Source organism: Dendrobates tinctorius, unplaced genomic scaffold (genome assembly GCF_039654945.1).
Source record: "Dendrobates tinctorius isolate UK_male_01 unplaced genomic scaffold, ASM3965494v1 ptg000036l, whole genome shotgun sequence".
NCBI classification, from domain to species: Eukaryota; Metazoa; Chordata; class Amphibia; order Anura; family Dendrobatidae; genus Dendrobates; species Dendrobates tinctorius.
In genome coordinates this window covers 15,903,091-15,923,458 of record NW_027361704.1, presented here as the reverse complement: position 1 = coordinate 15,923,458, position 20,368 = coordinate 15,903,091, and the positions used below count along the sequence as shown (strand labels likewise).

Sequence of the window (20,368 nt, the reverse complement as noted above, 5' to 3'; positions counted from 1 at the left end):
CGCTTCGGTTACTTACTGCAGCTTTTGTCACGCACGCTATCTACAGAGAACATCCTGCTTTAAGGAGTGTGATGGAGAAATGACCGCAGCTTTTGTCCTTGCCACCCACATCTTCTGTTGCTTCTGCCTGTATCTTCAGTATCCGCCACCACACTTCTGACACCACCAAGCAGTCTCTGGTTCCAAAACTGCCACCGTTTTTCATGAAAGGTATCGTCAACAGCGGGCTGTGATTGAAGCAGGGTTACTGACACTGACTGCAGTGCTGTTCACACTGTCAATCACAGCCCGAAAACAGCTCGTTATCAGAGGGGATAGAATCAGGGTGCTTGACAGCAGATCCACTTCCTGATGATTCTTTTTAGAGTGGTGACTGTCACCCTGCTTCAATCACTGCCCCCTGATAACAAGTCATTTCAGGTAAAGACGTGGTGGTGTCAGAAGCAAGCACTGTAGTGGTAGCCACTGAAGCTGTGGGTGACAGGGACTGCAGATGCGGACACTTCATCATCTCTCTGAAATAGTGAGAAGCCGTGGTATGTGTCCGAAGGCCGTCCCTGATGAAGTTCCTTTTTTGGGGTGTGGGGACGGTGATAAAAGCTAAAGAGAAGTGACTGCAGGGCCATCCTCATGTTATGTCTTGTTTAATTATTTTCTACTAGGACCTTTATGTTTAAGTGAAATGTACTTGCTGAAGAATTTCCACAGTAGCAATATATGCACTAAAATGAACAAATGCTGCAGATATATTGCAATGGATGAAATGCAAACCTACATACACAGCATTAAAGGTTTATTGTCAACGCGTTTCAGAGTCACACCGACTACTTCTTCAGGACAACCACACATAAGAAAAGGTCCTGCAGTGAGTCTCTGCCATTTTTTCCAGTATGTGTCATTATCTCCAGTGCGGAAATCACATTGACAGCGCTGCAGCCAATAACCGAGTTCAGCGCTCTGATTGGATCATGCTGTCAACTTGGTCAGAGCCACTGAGGTTAGCTATTGGTTGTAAAGATGTAGACGTAATGTCAGCACTCCAGGCAGCTTGGGATATCAGGAGCAGTGGCAGAGACTCAGAGCCAAACCTGAGGAGGGCAAGTAGAGCTCAGCTTTTTTTTGAAAAATAAAAAGTACAAACGTATGGGACAAGGATTTTCCTCTATAGTCGGACACTAGCATCTCTGTCATCTGATGCTTCCACAGGGAAGAAGCCATCTCTGGTCTATGACTCACCAATGCTTGCAGTGGAAAGGCTCTGAGCCTACTCAACCTTCACATGCAACAGGAAAGTCAACTTTGCTCCATTCGTAGACCACCTGCACTTGGACACTTGACTCCAAAACTCATATCTCATTCCTCCAATTGGTTGCACCCATGTAAGTGTCAGGCTTCTTGTTGGCCTATGCCTGAACCATCTCCTCTCACAATCTGACTGCCAAGAAACTTTTCTCACTATAAGACATTATTGCAGCATAAGATGGCGTGGTGGGATGTGACACTACAACCTAGCAATCAATCCCCTGTTCTGATAAAGAATACAAACACAGTGCAACATGTACAAGGTCTTTACACTGCAGTACAGCAATAATGAAACTTTCCCAAACAAAGCCTCTCCGACATCCATTCAGCTGACACTAGAATAAATCTCGCAAGCATAATTCAGAAGAGAAGATATGGGGTTAATAGCAAGGCATAGTACATAGATGCACAAACAAGATGAAGAAAAATAAAACTGGACCAAGATTAAGACTTGGCTACGAGGCAGAAAGCACAGACTTGGAATGCTAAGTGTCTGGATAAGTTTTCTAAAGGAATTTTTAACAGCTGGTCTGTGGGAATAAGAGATAACCCAAAATATCTTATTGTAAAGCATCTTTCAGGATTCAGGGTTTTGGTATTTTCTTGGCATTGTATTACTTTAATAGCATTTATGTATGTGTGTATGTAGTAGAAGAAATTCAAGTAAAATACTTAAGAAGTTACAGGTCATTAACCCTTTCCCGACATGGCCAATTTCCGTTTTTGCATTTTCGTTTTTTCCTCCCTTCGTCCAAGAGCCATAACAGTTTTATTTTTCTGTCCACATAGCCATATGTGGCTTTTTTTGTGGGACAAGTTGTACGTTTGAATAACACCATTCATTTTACCACATAGTGTACTGGAAAACAGGAAAATAAATTCAAAGTCACTATCTGCCGTGTATGAGGTAGGCTCATGGCATGAGACATGTACAGGAAAAACTATTTGTTTTGCTGTTCCTTGCTATGCCTCCGTCAGTTTTCACCATTAATCCCCCCTATAAATAAATCTGTTACGTTGTGTCAATCATCTTTTCTTACTTGTGTAAAGGTATAAAGGAAAATGTATTCAACAAACAGATTCTCCATTACCATTTATAAAGTACAAATGCATTTCAGACTTAGAGCTTAATTGTTGTAATGACAGCCTGAAACGCGGTTGTGCTTTATAATTGGTGATGGCTAGTGCATATTTTTATACTTTCTAATAAAAGTGATTTTAGAAGAGGATCAATTTGCTGAGTACATTTTCATTTCCACAATTTCCTCTCGGACTCACAGCTCAGTGATTTTTCTTTGCAAAGGACCTCTGGTTGGATGAGCTGGCATTTTTCCTGTTTTAATCATTTCTTGTGAGTGTGGAGAATAATTTCCCAAGTTTCCTCTGGCAGAAGAGGAAGACCCTCCTGCATTCACCAAGAGCTCCTAGCAAGATTGAGGTGGAAGTAATGCGCCATATTGAGGTGATAACTATTGTACACTCTGCCCGAAGGTGACTTATGGGTGCTACAAGTGCATAAATGAGGTTTACGGTAGCATTTGAGATAAACCTAATGATATGTATGTAATGTTACATTTCTGTTATTGATACTTGCCATGTCAACTATAAAGTTGCAACTGTGCCTTCTTATTGCCATGGTACTTGAACTTACTGTACTAGTAATTCTGGAATAATTAACTTGAGCCACTTCTTGATGACTGTCTTCACAGTGTTCCAGTGGACTAAAATGTACTATTTCTGAGTAAAATGCTGTATGTTGGGCAGTGTATAAAAGGGTGATGTGTAATTGAAAAAAATGTATGTGGCGTACTACATGCACTACTTTATTCTTTCTTCTTCAGAGTGTACCAGATGTTCTTCCCCAAAGAAACCAAGCACCGTTATACACCAAATCATCATCAAAGCTTAGTTTGAGTCTAAGTGCAAGTGCCTTGTGGTCAACTGCCAACCCAATCAAATGGAAGACACAAGATACTTGCTCTTATGATCAGTGGGGGACCCACAGTGATCACACACCCACCTGTGGATTGATAATAAAAGGCGGCCTCCAGAATCACAACTGTAGCTGTCCTACACTTAAGGTCATTCATGATGAGTCCTCCAGAATTCAATAGACTTCTCTTCATCTTGATTATGAGTAGGGTTCCCAAATGGAAAAGCTTTATAAGACTTCCTTTTCCCCCATTTCCCAAAATGGGGCATACAAACAGGGGTTGTCTTTTTGAAACAACCACTTTAACCCTTTTATCCTTTCCCATTTGGAATGGTTCCACTTTGTTTACAGATATACAGTGGGGAAAAAAAGTATTTAGTCAGTCAGCAATAGTGCAAGTTCCACCACTTAAAAAGATGAGAGGCGTCTGTAATTTACATCATAGGTAGACCTCAACTATGGGAGACAAACTGAGAAAAAAAAATCCAGAAAATCACATTGTCTGTTTTTTTTTCGTTTTATTTGCATATTATGGTGGAAAATAAGTATTTGGTCAGAAACAAAATTTCATCTCAATACTTTGTGATATATCCTTTGTTGGCAATGACAGAGGTCAAACGTTTTCTGTAAGTCTTCACAAGGTTGCCACACACTGTTGTTGGTATGTTGGCCCATTCCTCCATGCAGATCTCCTCTAGAGCAGTGATGTTTTTGGCTTTTCGCTTGGCAACACGGACTTTCAACTCCCTCCAAAGGTTTTCTATAGGGTTGAGATCTGGAGACTGGCTAGGCCACTCCAGGACCTTGAAATGCTTCTTACAAAGCCACTCCTTCGTTGCCCTGGCGGTGTGCTTTGGATCATTGTCATGTTGAAAGACCCAGCCACGTTTCATCTTCAATGCCCTTGCTGATGGAAGGAGGTTTGCACTCAAAATCTCACGATACATGGCCCCATTCATTCTTTCATGTACCCGGATCAGTCGTCCTGGCCCCTTTGCAGAGAAACAGCCCCAAAGCATGATGTTTCCACCACCATGCTTTACAGTAGGTATGGTGTTTGATGGATGCAACTCAGTATTCTTTTTCCTCCAAACACAACAAGTTGTGTTTCTACCAAACAGTTCCAGTTTGGTTTCATCAGACCATAGGACATTCTCCCAAAACTCCTCTGGATCATCCAAATGCTCTCTAGCAAACTTCAGACGGGCCCGGACATGTACAGGCTTAAGCAGTGGGACACGTCTGGCACTGCAGGATCTGAGTCCATGGTGGCGTAGTGTGTTACTTATGGTAGGCCTTGTTACATTGGTCCCAGCTCTCTGCAGTTCATTCACTAGGTCCCCCCGCGTGGTTCTGGGATTTTTGCTCACCGTTCTTGTGATCATTCTGACCCCACGGGGTGGGATTTTGCGTGGAGCACCAGATCGAGGGAGATTATCAGTGGTCTTGTATGTCTTCCATTTTCTAATTATTGCTCCCACAGTTGATTTCTTCACTCCAAGCTGGTTGGCTATTGCAGATTCAGTCTTCCCAGCCTGGTGCAGGGCTGCAATTTTGTTTCTGGTGTCCTTTGACAGCTCTTTGGTCTTCACCATAGTGGAGTTTGGAGTCAGACTGTTTGAGGGTGTGCACAGGTGTCTTTTTATACTGATAACAAGTTTAAACAGGTGCCATTACTACAGGTAATGAGTGGAGGAAAGAGGAGACTCTTAAAGAAGAAGTTACAGGTCTGTGAGAGCCAGAAATCTTGATTGCTTGTTTCTGACCAAATACTTATTTTCCACCATAATATGCAAATAAAATGAAAAAAAAACAGACAATGTGATTTTCTGGATTTTTTTTTCTCAGTTTGTCTCCCATAGTTGAGGTCTACCTATGATGTAAATTACAGACGCCTCTCATCTTTTTAAGTGGTGGAACTTGCACTATTGCTGACTGACTAAATACTTTTTTTCCCCACTTTACTTAATCATTTACTAATGTATTCTACATGTCGGAGTGATATATACTTTTTATTTTTTTTGCTGGAACAATGTTATTACATGTATTATCTTAGTCTGTAAGTGGCATGGGAGAATACTGAACATTGAACCTCATTTCTCCTACATAAGTATACATAATGCCTCCTTGACGTGCCTATTAGCAACTGGGTATTAGTTGACCCTATAAACCATAGATCCAGTGACCACTTAGCAGCATAGCTTTCCTTCATGGTACATACTGTAGATATGAGAAGAGTGAGCATGGCACTGGTCATAACTGGATACATATTTAGTGTAGCATTGATGGACTGTTAACTACAGGGTGGGCCATTTATATGGATACACCTGGGTGGGCCATGTATATGGATACACCTAAATAAAATGGGAATGGTTGGTGATATCAACTTCCTGTTTGTGGCACATTAGTATACGGGAGGGGGAAAACTTTTCAAGGTGGGTGGTGACCATGGTGGCCACTTTGAAATCGGCCATTTTGGATCCAACTTTATAAATGGCCCCTCCAGGTATATCCATAAATAGCCCAACCTGCACTGTATATTTTTTATCCTCTTTAATCCTGCTGTCCCTGCCGATGCACCTACTTTGACTTTGATAAATTCTCTCTGAAACTGTATGGCAGGATACACAACATTTCCTCATAGGTCGCATATATCTGTATCAATCCTAGGTCACACTCAGTTTTCCTCTCCATTTATCAGTGGGCAAAAATGGCATTCATCCCCCACACTACATTGGATGGCTAATTTTGTGACAAATGTGTTTTCAAGACTTGGGCACCAAATTCACGCACCAACCTAATCAAAATTACTGGATGACTAAATGCTTGATGGTATTATTCACAGAGAACACATCATGTAAAAAGCAGTCTGCATTTTGAGATGCCTTAAAAGCTTACTGTCTCCGCCATTTGCCATCTCCTATATTCTTCCTAAGAAGTTTTCTAACTAGTAGGGAATTGAATCTTGCTGCCTTATTCACAAGGCTTGATTGATATTTAGATAACCCCTCAAACACAAATAAATATGCCTCTCTTCTACTAACTTCTTCACCTTCAAGAAAGCAACAAGCCCCAATTCGTTTTCAAATGTTTTTAGTCTGGGCAATCATTCCAGCAGTCTAATGTTTAGCCTGACACCCTCAAAATCTGATCCTCTTCAAGGAGTAAACTCATCCTCATCTAAAACAGCCCGATTTACCTCCTGCTACTAGAATGTACACCAATCAAAAACTGGCAATGCAGAGACAGACGTTGCTGTTTATTTGGTGGAGCTGCAATTCTGTACCTTGTCTGTGGATCAACCATCTAACTTGGATGGCCTCAGCTCAAGTTATGAAATTAAAGACACCTTAACTGAGATGGTACAGGAAAAAATCTCTAGATTCACATGGGTCCGCTCTGACTGTGTACTTTCAATACCTTTCTAAACTGGGTCCAGTAATGGAAGAAATTGTACAACTTTTCCATTACACAAGTTCTCTATGCATTCTTCTATGCAGCATTCATTGTGGTACAGATAAAAACGAGCAAGGATTCTTTAGAATAAGACTGTTAAAGGCCATATTGTTTCTTAAATATTAATCAACAGTGAACAAAATACATTGCCAATAGACTGAATCAAGTAATTTCTTGACGTATTCACTTGGATCAAGCGGCTTATATTTCAGGTCAGAGAACATCTCACAACCTGTGCAGGGTTTGAGTCATCTTCCAAAGCTCAGACAACGGACGTTGGAGTGCATTCAAAAAGCATAGCTGTTTTTTTTCCTGGAGCTTTATGGCATCTATTCTACACTAGAAACTTAGTATCTTAGTTGGCGCACAAGCACCATTTCTGAAATGCCATTACTTCCGTATAAGTGCTGACATGTTCCCTTTAATCAAGAATCAGTGACTTACCGCTATGGTGGGTATAAGTGCTCTGACTTGAAATCGATCTTTTGATAGCAGATCTTCGATACACAATATGGGTTCTACCGTTATCTTCATCTTGCTTATCTTTCTCTAGTGGTTCTATGAAAAACTCATCAGTGTCTGTGCGGATCATGCCAGCCTAGAAAAACAAAACACAAATAACCAAAAGTCAGTAAGCATTTGGATCATACACATTTCTGTATATAAATCTTCATGTTGTGTTTCCAGTGATTTTGTGCATTAATTTCTGGAATCCATCCAGTGGATTGTTGTCTTTCATATTTAGAGGCTCCTGTGAACCAAGGCTAGTTCTTTTTCGTCTGCCTGTTCAGTCCAATGCTACTCTCAACTCTTCGCGAACCTAGCTGACTTTACCAGAAGGTGCAGCTGCCATATAAGGCAGGGCCAGGGTTGTCAACGGTCCAAAAGATTCCTAGCCAGTCCAAAAAAAACAAGACTTTTTCCCTCTACGTGTAAAAAATGGAATAAGCTTATACAGATTGTGATGGTCTTTATCATCATTTTGCAGTGAATACCGTTAATGTGTTAATGTCCGTGTTATGTGTGAATAATTACGTTTTTCCAATGTTTCCGTAAAAAACGTTGGCAGTCTCTGACTTTTAGATAAGTTGTCCAAGAAATGAAAGAGAAAAAAAATTGGAAACCTTGGATATGGCACCGAAACGCAAAGCAAACCACGAGGCCGGAGAAAGAATAGTTTTCTTTCCTGACTCTACAAAATCATTTATTAATAACATGCATAGTTAAATGTATCATGATGACATGGCAACAGAATAAAGGATTTGACAAAAGAGAATACTCTGCTTATCTATAAGCATTCTCAACATTCTTTGCACCAATAAATCACAAGAAAATCTGAATGTGGAGACTAGATCAATTTCCTCTTCTCTGAAATCTAAACCTTCTACACTGCCAAACACAGGGTTAGGCTATACTGATGCTCAGGGTTACTAATCTGCTCACTTACAATATCATTTTAGATTAGTACAATAATAATAAATTACAGTGCTAAACCGTCTATGGAAAACAGACTAATTCTCAATTGCTTTGGAAATGGATTCCTTCAAAAAAGGAAATATCATTGACTGATGAGCTGCACATCTACTCTACCCATCTTTTTTAGACAAAAACTTAAACAACTATACTATTTTGTCATTTTTATTCTACAGTTAATAGATATGATCCAAATGACCTGATGTGAATAGTATTTGAGTCAAGTTTGCAGGTCCAAATGAATTTGAAAAATTTACGATTCGATTTTACACTTTGCAGAAGATTGCATAGTCACAGAAAGCTGACATGATCTCAGGTGGGAAAGCATTGGCAACCTCATAATGCTTTGCAGCCAGCATATCAGATGATATAGAGCAGCAAATTAGGAGGGGTATCAGAGCCTGTATAAAAACCAAAGATAGGAATATAGTAGCCATTCTAGGATAGTGAGAGTACATCAAAGTTTTGAGCTCAAGAGTTAGGAAGAGTAAGGCCTAATGTATTGGACAAACACTACAGAAAGATGATAAGAGTAGCAGATTACAAATAATATACAGATTCAATAGATAGGAGAAGAGAGTGATAGGGGAGGTATAGGCAGCAATGCCTATGTGATTAATCAGTGATATGATATAAATGGCATGTGTCCTGCTGCATTTACACTTTTTTTCTTGCCCTAAAACAAGATGCAAAACAGCACAATAGTGTTTTTCCAGAGCAAAAAAAGACAAAGAAATAATGCATCCTGACTATGAAAGAGCAAAATGCACATTGGGGTAGCAGGAAAGGCACTTTACCAACACCCTTCTATAAGTACTTTTACCGTGACAGGGAGGAGCCAGGAGACTTCACCTTCATTTTAAAAGGAGTAAATTTCTTTTTGCAGTCAGGGGTTAATCTGCTCAGTTGAGAGCTCCTGGAAGCTTTCCTGTGTAAAGGCTCTCAGCTGTGCATTGCTAGCCACTCCCATCTCCTGTATAAAATGGGTCCTGGCTAGCACTCATTGTCAGAGCAAGCTTATGATGCATGGCTAGAGGTTGTTGGTGGTTATTGTAGAAAGGCTTTGGTGGATTTATCTGTGACTGTTGCTAGGTATTGAGTGTGTGATAATTCTCCTCCTTTTCCTACTTTGGTTTAACCCCATCCTGCACTCCCTGATGTTTACCTCTGTTGTTTATGTGTGTATATTTCTATGTTTGATATTTTCCTTTACTCCTGTTTGTATTTCCTTGTTATTCTGGTTGATGCACTACGGTATACTACTACTCGCCTCTTCCATGGGAGGGGAGGAAGGTTACAGACTGAGGGCAGATTCAGGAGCTAAGGCAAGGTATATGGCCCCGGCATCTTCACCATCAGAAATGATCTGGGAAACAGGGCGTGCTAGGGTGCCCCTAGCATTAGGTACAAGGAAGGAGCCCTTGGTCCTGAGCACCCGACTCGTGACACTTGATCATTATTCCTCTGATTGTATACTTACTGCCTTATAAAATTAATGTTATGGCTATTAAACATTTCTTAGGCCGGTTTCACATTTGCAGCTGTGTCCACAGCGTTTCTGATGCATACATCCGCATGCGTCGTGATTTCCTATCTTTAACGTTGTAGGCAGGTACATGCGTTAGCACGCGCTCACCTGCATTTGCTTACGCATGCGCCGTTTCGGGTTGCGCAGCGGGGCGCGGCTAACGCAACATGTTGGAATTTTGGAGGTGTCAAATTGCCACCACCATATGCATGTGTACGCTTGCGGAAGGAATGTGTCTAAACAATGCATTACAGTCTATGGGAATGCATGCGTACGCAAAGCACATGCGTTCGCTTGTGTTTGAATACGCATGTGTTTTTCTGAGTAAACATGTCTAAACGCTGGTTTTAGCCACCCCCTACACAAAGATGTATAAAAAGAGGGTGTGAGCACTGGAAGTCTATTACTCTCAAGCGTCTGGAAGAGATTGCAAGACTACAGACTGTGGAAGTGACTCTGAATTTACCCAAATGTGAGTATACAAGCTCAAATCTGTCTGGCTTTTTTTCTCCCTGCAGTCTGTAATCATTTATTTCTCTTTCTTGCAGCATTCAGCAACATATCACCTTGGCTTCAAGTCCAGAGCACACTGAAAACACCGGACAGGAGTCTGAAGTGAGTACCTTTGCTACGGATTGGTAAGTATTCCCTGTCACTTTATATGTGGTAAAAACATGTTTTTTTCTTTTACAGAACACTTCAACAAGTGCAGAGGAGAAGGAGCAGCAGAGGGAGGCACAAGTTCCTGTGGCAAGACGGCGTATAAGTTTTTTTTCTTGACTGTTTCTAGTTTTTTAGTTTTTCTGTCTTTTTTTTAATTGTTTTATCTTTCATACATTAATGTCTTTCTTTTATTTCTAGGTTCCACAACGGGAGGAGTACTACCTCAACAAAGACCTCCTGAACATACTAGTGCAGGATAGAGTTGCCTTGTGGGATACCCGAGAGCGAGACCACTATGACATCGTGGTGATTTGGAGGCTGTGGAATGAGGTGGCCTAAGCGATGATGGATGACTGGAACAACGCCACGCCATGAGTCAAAAAGGAATTTCGCAAGTATTGCAATGTGGTCTGACATGGCAGTGAACCTGTAAAGGCCGGGATCACACAACCGTGTGTGATGCAATAAACTCCTGCAAATTTCTCGCATCACACACGGTTGTGTGATCCCGGCCTAAAGTGCATTGTTTAACCCTTTTTTTTCCCCATCACAGTGAACAAAGTCATAACCCGTTGGCGTTCAATGAAGGTTTGCTTCAACAAGGACCTGAGACAGGAGAAACAGGTTCGCAGTGGTGTGGCAGCAAGGATCCGGAAATATCACCGGATGCTGGTTTTCCTGAGGCCTGTCCTTGCTGCAGAGAACATAAGTATTTTTGTATTGTATTCCATTGTGTTGTATTCCCTAATCTGAATTTTTCTATTCCACAGGAGATGGCATTTGTACAATTGTTATTTTTTGGTAGTAATATTTTTCTTTTATTTTCACAGAACCTGGAGCAGCTCCCTCGAACCTGGATCGTCCTCTGGAGCGGTCCTTCAGCAAGCAGCTTCGGAGCAGTCCCAGCCATTCACCAGCGATGCAGTAAGTAGGCCGGCATCACAGGCTGGAGAACAGGCAGCTGGTCCATCAGGTCGTCCCCTATCCCAGACCTCCTCTGCCTCTTTTTTTGTTGGGTCTTCCCGACAGCGACAGAAGGCCTCGGACAGGACACTCATGCCCGAGAATAGCCTGTAGGCGGTGGGAGATAGACTGGATAGTGGTTTGAACCATATTGACACACTTTTCCAGTCTGTCCACCAACGCCTTGACCGTCTGGAAGCCGACCTCTAGAGACCAGCACACCATTTTTTTCTGTGATATAGTGGGGCATGTCAGAAAACCTTACGCCTGAACTCCAGCTGAATGTGATGCAGGCCTGCAATGCTGCTTACGTTCAAGCTATGCAGCAGACTCGGTTATTCCCGCAGCCACACGTGGCATTTCCAACTGTGCCACCACTTACACGATTTACCTCTATACTGAGTTCTGCTGCATACCCCTGTATGGCCACCACCATGCCCAGTCCTGCTGCACACCACTAGAGCGCCACCACCATGCCGGGTGCTGTGCAAAGCCACTTCACCACCACGCCGAGTCCTACTCCTGCACAGCTGTCCACCACCACCAACACGCAGAGTCCTGCTCCTGCATGGCCATCCAACAGCACGCAGAGTCCGGCTCCTGCACGGTCGTCCACCGCCACCCCCATGCCTAGGGAACCCACCACTCCAATGAGGCGAAAAAGCCTCCCATCTCCACACTCCTCCAGGTCCGTAACATTTCCCCCTCATTTTGTAAAAAGTAATTTTTTTTTTTTGTAAATAAAATTGTGTTGTTTTTCCCCTATCACTGCTAGTTCTTTGTCTCTTTCGTCACCTGCAACATACACCATAAGCCGTCAACACATATATCGCCGTCTACTCACACAGTGTTTTTTTCCACCTCATAGCTCCATGAAACACAATCTTCTCTTCCTTTTCTTTCTTGTGATTATCATGTAGCTATGAGGTGGCAAAACCACAAAGAGGACTGAAAAGCCTCCAAAAAAAAATAATGTAATACAACACAAAGGGTCAGGGGTCAGCAATACTCACCTGCCCAGGTGTCAGTGCTATTGCACTCAGGATGCTGTGCTTTCTGCATCCTGAGTGCACTAGTTCTGACACATGGGCAGGTGAGTAAAGATATGAGGTGGATTTGCTCCATCATCTCTTCAGTGTCCATTAATCCATTAAACTATAGATTAATGCAGACTCAAGAGATGATGGAGCTAATGAGAAGTCACTTACCATAGCACTGACAAATAGAACAGGTGAAGTGTAAAACATGGGTGACATAACCAAAGTGGACAGGTGTTTTACTATATTTTTTTATTTATCATAAAACATTTAAGGTACATTTTAACATTACAAGTCCATAACATTACATAAAATTACAAGAACATTTTACTAAACCATTTCATCTTGCCATGCCACACGTCCAATCTCAGAAACAATGTAGTCCGCACATGTATCCCTCATTTGGGCAACTTCCCTTGTTGTCCTCAGAGGGTGATGATGGTAATCTGGCAACGGGTTACAAACAGGTTCATCAAGTTCGAAGTTTGGTCGCTCTTTAGCCATTATGTAGTTGTGGAGAACCACACACGCCTTGACCACCTCATCAACTGTCTCAATTTTGAGATTAATTGCTGTCCCTAAAATGTGCCATTTCAAGGAGACAAGCATACCAAAGGCACACTCAACAGTTCTTTGTGCCCTGGTCAGTCGGTAATTAAAAATCCTTTTTGTGTGGTTCAAGTCCCGACTGGAGTATGGTTTCAATAGGTTTTCACACATCTGAAAGGCCTCATCACCAACCACAACAAATGGCATTGGTGGGCCTTGAGTGCTGGGAAGAGGTAGTGGGAGGGGGAAATTAAAATTATTACCATACAACTGTTGGCCCCTGTCAGTTTTTAAAGGTCTGGGAGTCATTACCACAGCCAAAAGAACCAATGTGCACGGCGAGAAATCTACAGTCTGCAGCTGCAATCGCCATGAGCACTATAGATAAGTATTTTTTATAATTAATGTACTTGGATCCACTTAGAGCCAGTTTGGTAATCTGAATATGTTTTCCATCCACTACGCCCAAACAGTTGGGGAAATTACAAATTTCCCAGAATTTTTCAGCAGTTCCCTGCCAGATTTCGGTGGTGGGTAGGGGGATAAATTCTTCACGCAGAACATCCCACAAAGCCCGGCAGGTGTCTGCAACAATCCCAGAAAGGGTGGAAACGCCAATCCGGAACTGGAAATGGAGCGATGATAGGCTCTCTCCGGTAGCCAGGAATCTGACAAACAGAGAAAGAAAAAAAAATATTATGAATTATAATATTTACGACAGCGGCTTTGAAAAACAAAAAAAGGAAAAAAAATTAAGTGCATTGCAGAACAATAATAATTATGACAGGCATTTATTTTTAAATATTACGCATCTTAGTGTCACCAGCAGACATTCCTCAGCTGGAATCGCTCTACAGAGCTGGGTGTCCTGCCTGCTGATGGCTCTTTGTACACGACCCAGCAATTCATGGAAGCTCTCTTGAGACATCCTCGTGTAGTCAGAATATTTCTCCGGGTTTTCACGGAGCTCAGTGAATAAGAATTGGTAGGTTCCATGGCTCTCCTGGACTTCAACAATGGGGTGTTGCCAAAGGCGCCAACGCCATCTTCTCCGTTTTTGTCTTTTCCTTTCTTGCTCATGAGCAAAGGCAAGAAACAAATTGATATCCAGATTCCGATAGAAAGGAGCAAAGGATAAAGGAGCAAAATCTGAGGATTTCATCTGTACAAGGGTCTATATACAGACATCCAATGAGACACACCCATTGGGCGTGGCTTGTGTCACGGAAAATCTCCTGTAAAGATTTATCCCTATGGAACGCATGCGTATAAAAACGCAGCTTTTTTTTACATCATGCGTAAGCTGATGCGGCTAAAAAACGTTGCGTTGCATGCGTTTTTTCATGCGTTTGTGATTGCGTACGATACGCTGCGGACTCAACCGCAATATGAACCTAACCTTACCTAAAGCACTAACACCACATTGTTTGACACTGTCGGCACACAGCATGGTAGCATTATATATGCACTATTAATAAATTGTCAGACTTTGCCTGCATTCAGCAAGATAGTGTTACACGTTCATGAATTTGGAGCAAATCAGGGTAATATAACTATTACACAGTTATGATTTCAATGTATGCAATGTATTCTTGGTTCTCCTGTTATAATTAGTATTTGAGATAGGTTGTCCAACTGGCGTTGGACACTATCAATATATGGCATCATTACTATATATTTATAGGAGGTGTGTCATGGCTAACTAATATCTACATATATAAAAATGAGTGTATGAATGTATATGTGTGTGTATCAAGCCACGCCCACTCTACATAGCCACAGTCACTCCACATGCAAAGCCCAGAATAATAAATATCTAATATATACATATCTATATATAATTACCTTGTAATGTCTTCACATCCTGTTCCATCCAGATGTGTCCGGATCCCAAGTGATGGGTGTCTCAATATGCAAACTGCTGGTTGTACCAGCCTCTTGCGCGGTACCACCAGCGGAACACCGTCGCAACACCCACTGTATACGCCAAACAGTGGTATGATTTACTGCGCCTGCGCAAATTTTGCACAGGCGCAGTGAATCATTCAGCTGATCCCGGCGGCAGATGTGCAACGGGTCTACAGGCAGAGGAAGCCAGTCACATTAAAGGGGTTTTCCCACGAACGAAAGTTCATTTTAAAAATAGTCTGTGTCTGACCATGTACGGCGCATACCTCATCGCCTGGGCAGGGGAGGAAGCAAAAGACAGTACTGACATTACAGCAGGGGATCACAGAGGATTCATTTTATGAGGTAAAATATTTCACTGACTGTTCTTAAACAATATTTTACCTCACAAAATGTATCCTCTGTGATCTCCTGCTGTAATGTCAGTATTGTCTTTTGCTTCCTCCCCTGCCCAGGAGCTGTGGTATGTTTTGTACACAGTCAGACACAGACAATGAGGACAGCAGATGGGGGAGAGAGAAAGTGCACAGGGGAGAGAGAGAGAGAGAGGGGGGAGACAGCTCAAACAGGACAGCACATGAGGGGAGGACACAGCACAGGAAGGAGAGAGACAGCAGACAAGGGGGATAGCACATGGGGTAGACAAGTCAAAGAAGAGAGCACAGATGGGAGAAGTCAGCACATTGGGAGAGAGTGGATAGGTGGTTGAGCACATGGGGGGAGAAATTCTCAACGCTGCAAAGCCTGCCCCCATCGTGACATTACTGCCCTCCCGATGCGATAGCATCAGGCCTCCATCTACTATGGGATAGAGGATGTGTGATGTACATGGGCACTGGACTATGGGATATAGGATGTGTGATGGATATATGGGCACTGGACTATGGGACAGAGGATGTATGATGGGTATATGGGCACTGGACTATGGGATGGAGGATGTGCGATGGGTACATGGGCACTGGACTATGGGATGGAGGATGTGTGATGGGTATATGGGCACGGGACTATGGGATGGAGGATATGTATGATGGGTATATGGACATCGGACTGTGGGATGAGGATATGTATGATGGGAATATGGGCATGGGACTATGGGATGGAGGATATGTATGATAGATATATGGGCACGGGACTATGGGATGGAGGATGTGTGATGGGTATATGGGCACTGAACTATGGGATGGAGGATATGTATCATGGGTATATGGGCATGGGATTATGGGATTATGGGATGGAGGATATGTATGATGGGTATATGGGCACGGGACTATGGGATGGAGGATGTGTGATGGGTATATGGGCACTGAACTATGGGATGGAGGATATGTATCATGGGTATATGGGCATGGGATTATGGGATGGAGGATATGTATGATGGGTATATGGGCACGGGACTATGGGATGGAGGATATGTCTGATGGGTCTATGGGCACCGGCCTATAGGATAGAGAATAAGTGATGGGTATATGGGAACTGGACTATGGGATAGAGGATGTGCGATGGGTACAAGGGCACTGGACTATGGGATGGAGGATGTGTGATGGGTATATGGGCACGGGACTATGGGATGGAGGATATGTATGATGGGTATATGGATACCGGACTGTGGGATGAGGATATGTATGATGGGAATATGGGCATGGGACTATGAGACGGAGGATATGTATGATAGGTATATGGGCACGGGACTATGGGATGGAGGATGTGTGATGGGTATATGGGCACTGCACTATGAGATGGAGGATATGTATGATGGGCATATGGGCACGGGACTATGGGATGGAGGATATGTATGATGGGTACGGGACTATGGGATGGAGGATATGTATGATGGGTATATCAGCACGGGACTATGGGATGGAGGATAATCATTATAATTTGTTATAACTAACCGCAGTTAGTTACTATGCCAGGGCAACGCCGGGATCTTCAGCTAGTATGAAATATTGGAATCTGACTACATAATTTAATACTATCTACATACATTTGGTGGTTTTGATTGATAATCATATGCAGTATATCCTTGTGATCTTTTGCACTCTGATCTATGTGTGTGATTGTTTTTATACAATATTTAATTAGGATTATTTGTGGTCTAATATAGTCTCTATCATCTTGGGCCTAATTTTACGGATGATTTTGTGTTAATTATGTAATTGAGCTTTTTGACCATGCTAATGAAAAGAATCTATATGGGAAAGTGTTGTATCTAACATTAGCTTAGTATGTCTAGTTTGCAGATCTATTTTACTGGTCCAGTTTGACAACTGTATACACCACAGCTATATTGCAGCCTGCTGACATTTTGTTTTCTGTACATGTACCTATCTACTTAGTGTAACAACCCTGCTGGCATCACTGCATGGCCTCCCATCCCCGGCACACCAACTTACTCACTGCTCCAGGTCATGCTGTGATTTCTGTCTACTGCCAGCCCCATGCTCTGTGTCTCTTGCTTCCTCTCTGCTCTCAGCATGTTTCCTAGCTGTGTGCATGGTTCTTATGGAATTAGTGTGCACCTGCCTAATGAGCTCCCCGCCAATCGTCAAGAGGTCTCTGGTATTTAGGGCAGCTCCACCCAGTGGACCCTGCCTGTGTCATGTCCTAACTCAGTTAGTGTCTTGCTGCTGAGCTGCCAGGCCTTGTTCAATGTTTTGCTTTCTCTGGAGGCTTTATTCCTAGCTTTGCTTTGTACTTGTCTGTCTGCCCTCCAGGAGGCAGAATATCTTGGTCTCTGTGTCTTTGTTCTAGCCTTGTCTTGTACCTGTCTTGCCGCCCTCCAGGAGGCAGAATATCCTGGTCTCTGTGCTATTGCTCCTAGCCTTGACTTGTACCTGTGTATACCCTGGTCCCTGTGTCCTTGGTCTTGTACCTTGTCTCGCACCGTTACCTTTTCTGAACTCTGTCCTACCTCTGTCTGTCAGTCTCCTTGTCTTTGGCTTCTTTCCCTGCTGTGTCTTTACTTGTGTCCTCTATGTCTGCTTGTGCTCCCCACTCTTGCGGCTCTGCCTGTGCTTCGCACTCTTGCGGCTCTGCCTGTGCTCCACCTGTGTTCTGTACTCCTGCGACTCTGCCTGCTCTGTACTCTTGCGGCTCTGCCTGTGCTCCACACTCTTGTGGCTCTGCCCGTGCTCCGCACTCTTGCGGCTCTGCCTGTGCTCTGTACTCTTGCGGTTCTGCTTTGTTCTGGTTCTGCTGCTACAGAACCTCTTGCTGCTCTACAGCTCTTCTCCACAGCATTGAAGTTCTCCCCCTGTGTGAACAGGTCCAAACCTGTTCCTCCATACACCATTCCTTCCTGTCTGTACCAGTACCTGTACCCGCTGTTTGAACAGGACCCTACCTATTCCACACACCACTCCTTCCTGCCCGTGTCCTTGTGCCTTTCCAGTTGGTCCCTGCCCCTGTGTCTCAGCCATGCCTGCCTGCCCTGTGTCTCAGCTGTGCCTGCCTGCCCTGTGTCTCAGCTGTGCCTGCCTACCCTGTGTCTCAGCCGTGCCTGCCTGCCCTGTGTCTCAGCCGTGTCTGCCTGGCCTGTGCCTAAGCCGTTACTGCCTGCCAGTGCCTCAGCCGTGCCCGCCTGCCAGTGCCTCAGCCGTGCCCGCCTGCCTGTGTCTCCGCCGTGCCCGCCTGCCTGTGTTTCTGCTGTGCTCGCCTGCCAGTGTCAGCCCTGCCTGCCGTGCTCATCTGTCCTTCTGCTACTTGTGCCTGTCACCCGTTCTGTCTCCCCAAGTGGGATCAGCAGCTACAGCCAGACACCACCCTCGAGTGGCATCTGGCAGCTGCCTGCCACACAAGCCTGACCTCACCATCAGAGTGTTATGATTGTGGACGGGATCTCCTTTTCCATCCTCGCAGGGTTAATTTTGTGTGGCCTCCCTTTGATTCTGGGAGGGCTATAAGAAATCGCCCCTCCCAGGGGTTCCTTGTCAGTAATACATTCATTCTTGGCTGAGCAGCTGACCCCTAGTGTGCTTGCATACTGCTTTGTCTGTTTCTGCCTTCAAGTGTTTGGCCCAATCTGTCCTCCCGTTCTGAGTATTGCCTTGTGATTCTGTGCTGATTGTCTGTTTCTGGTTCTGACCCCGGCTTTATATTCAGACTTTCCTCCTGTCTGACCCATTGGTACTTCTCTGATATCTTCGGTTTCCTGACTTCTGACTACGTCCTGACAACTGTTTGTGTCTCATCCTTTGGCACTACTCCGACCTCCTGGCTTGATACCGGCATGTCCTGAGTGCTCTCTGGCTTCACTGGTCACTGTCGCTACTCGGGATTTGGCCCCAGCCACTCCCCCAGCGGTCACGTGCTTCAGGACATTCACACCGACAGATATGCTCACTGCCTCTCTCCCCACACACTTTAGGACCTTGAGGTTTCCCTGGAGCATGTGTGCAGACTTCTGTTTAAAGTCTGCAACAGTGTTCATTATACAGAGGCTCCAGTGAAAACCAAAGCAGCTGTCTTAAGGCCCTTTTACATTTAGCGATGCACCAGCGATCCGACCAGCGATCCGACCCGGTCAGGATCGCTGGTGCATCGCTAAATGATCGCTAGTGAGCTTTCATACAGAAAGATCTCACAGTGATGCAGCAGCGACGCAGTGCACGATACTTACCATTCACACACAGCGATCCAGACGTCGTCCCGCCCGCCTCCACGCGTCGCTCGTCGTCACAGCAGGAAGTCTCAGCAGGAAGCGCCCGACGAGAAATGGAGCCGGACATTCTCGCGCGATCAGCGATGGACAGCGGGGGAGCCGGTCGCTGGTAAGTATCACACATAGCGATATCGCTTGCAATATCGCTATAACGTCACAAAACCAGTGACGTTTTAGCGATATTGCTAGCGATATCGCTTAGTGTAAAACCCCCTTTAGTCACACCCCTTCCAGGGTAGTCTGGTTTGTGGCACAGTGGGGCCACAACCCCCTGGCTCACGCCAACCAGTCAGGGCGTGAGCGTGACACTTAGTATTACCTTTTAGGTCTTTTTTGGCAAAAGGTTGCATAGTTGAGGTTGAAAAGAAAAATGGTAATGGCAAAGGATGGAGTAGAGCAAAAGAAAAAAAAAAAACACAGCTAAGAATGAGGGACTGATGCTTCTTTTTTATCCCCCCTTTCTCGCATACTTTTTCAAGCTCTGTGCACATAAGACTTATGTTTTAGTTTCATGAAGTTATTCAGTTTTGATAATGTGTGCAAACTGTAAAGCGCTGCGGAATATGTTAGCGCTATATAAAAATAAAGATTATTATTATTATTGGGTTGTACAAAGGCCAAAGCCTATAGATAGTAGGCGGTTATCACTGCAAAATAATGTACCTCTTCCATTAGAAAGCAATATTCAACTGAACATTAAAACCCTTCAGCAAAGCCTCATCCGTGGTTGTAGCTCACCCTATTATACAATCATGTTTAGTGTATTAGATTTCAAACAGGAAATTAATGATTGGTGCAACCCCTAACTCCGGCACCAGATTAGTAACCGCTTTACAGATCATCATCGGCACAGAGGAAAGCCACGCTCATCACCACGGAAACTGTTTCAGGGAAGA

At 43.8% G+C, this 20,368-nt stretch overlaps 1 protein-coding gene across 4 annotated transcripts in view; it reads right to left on the bottom strand.

The window, feature by feature from the left end:
* LOC141087889 (A disintegrin and metalloproteinase with thrombospondin motifs 2-like) overlaps positions 1-20,368 on the bottom strand; it is an 851,362-nt gene that overhangs the window by 632,681 nt on the left and 198,313 nt on the right. For all 4 annotated transcript variants that reach the window (XM_073573740.1, XM_073573737.1, XM_073573739.1 and 1 more), the window contains one exon: positions 7,136-7,289. In XM_073573740.1, coding sequence (XP_073429841.1) covers positions 7,136-7,289 — 154 coding nt within the window. The remainder of the gene's footprint in view (positions 1-7,135; positions 7,290-20,368) is intronic.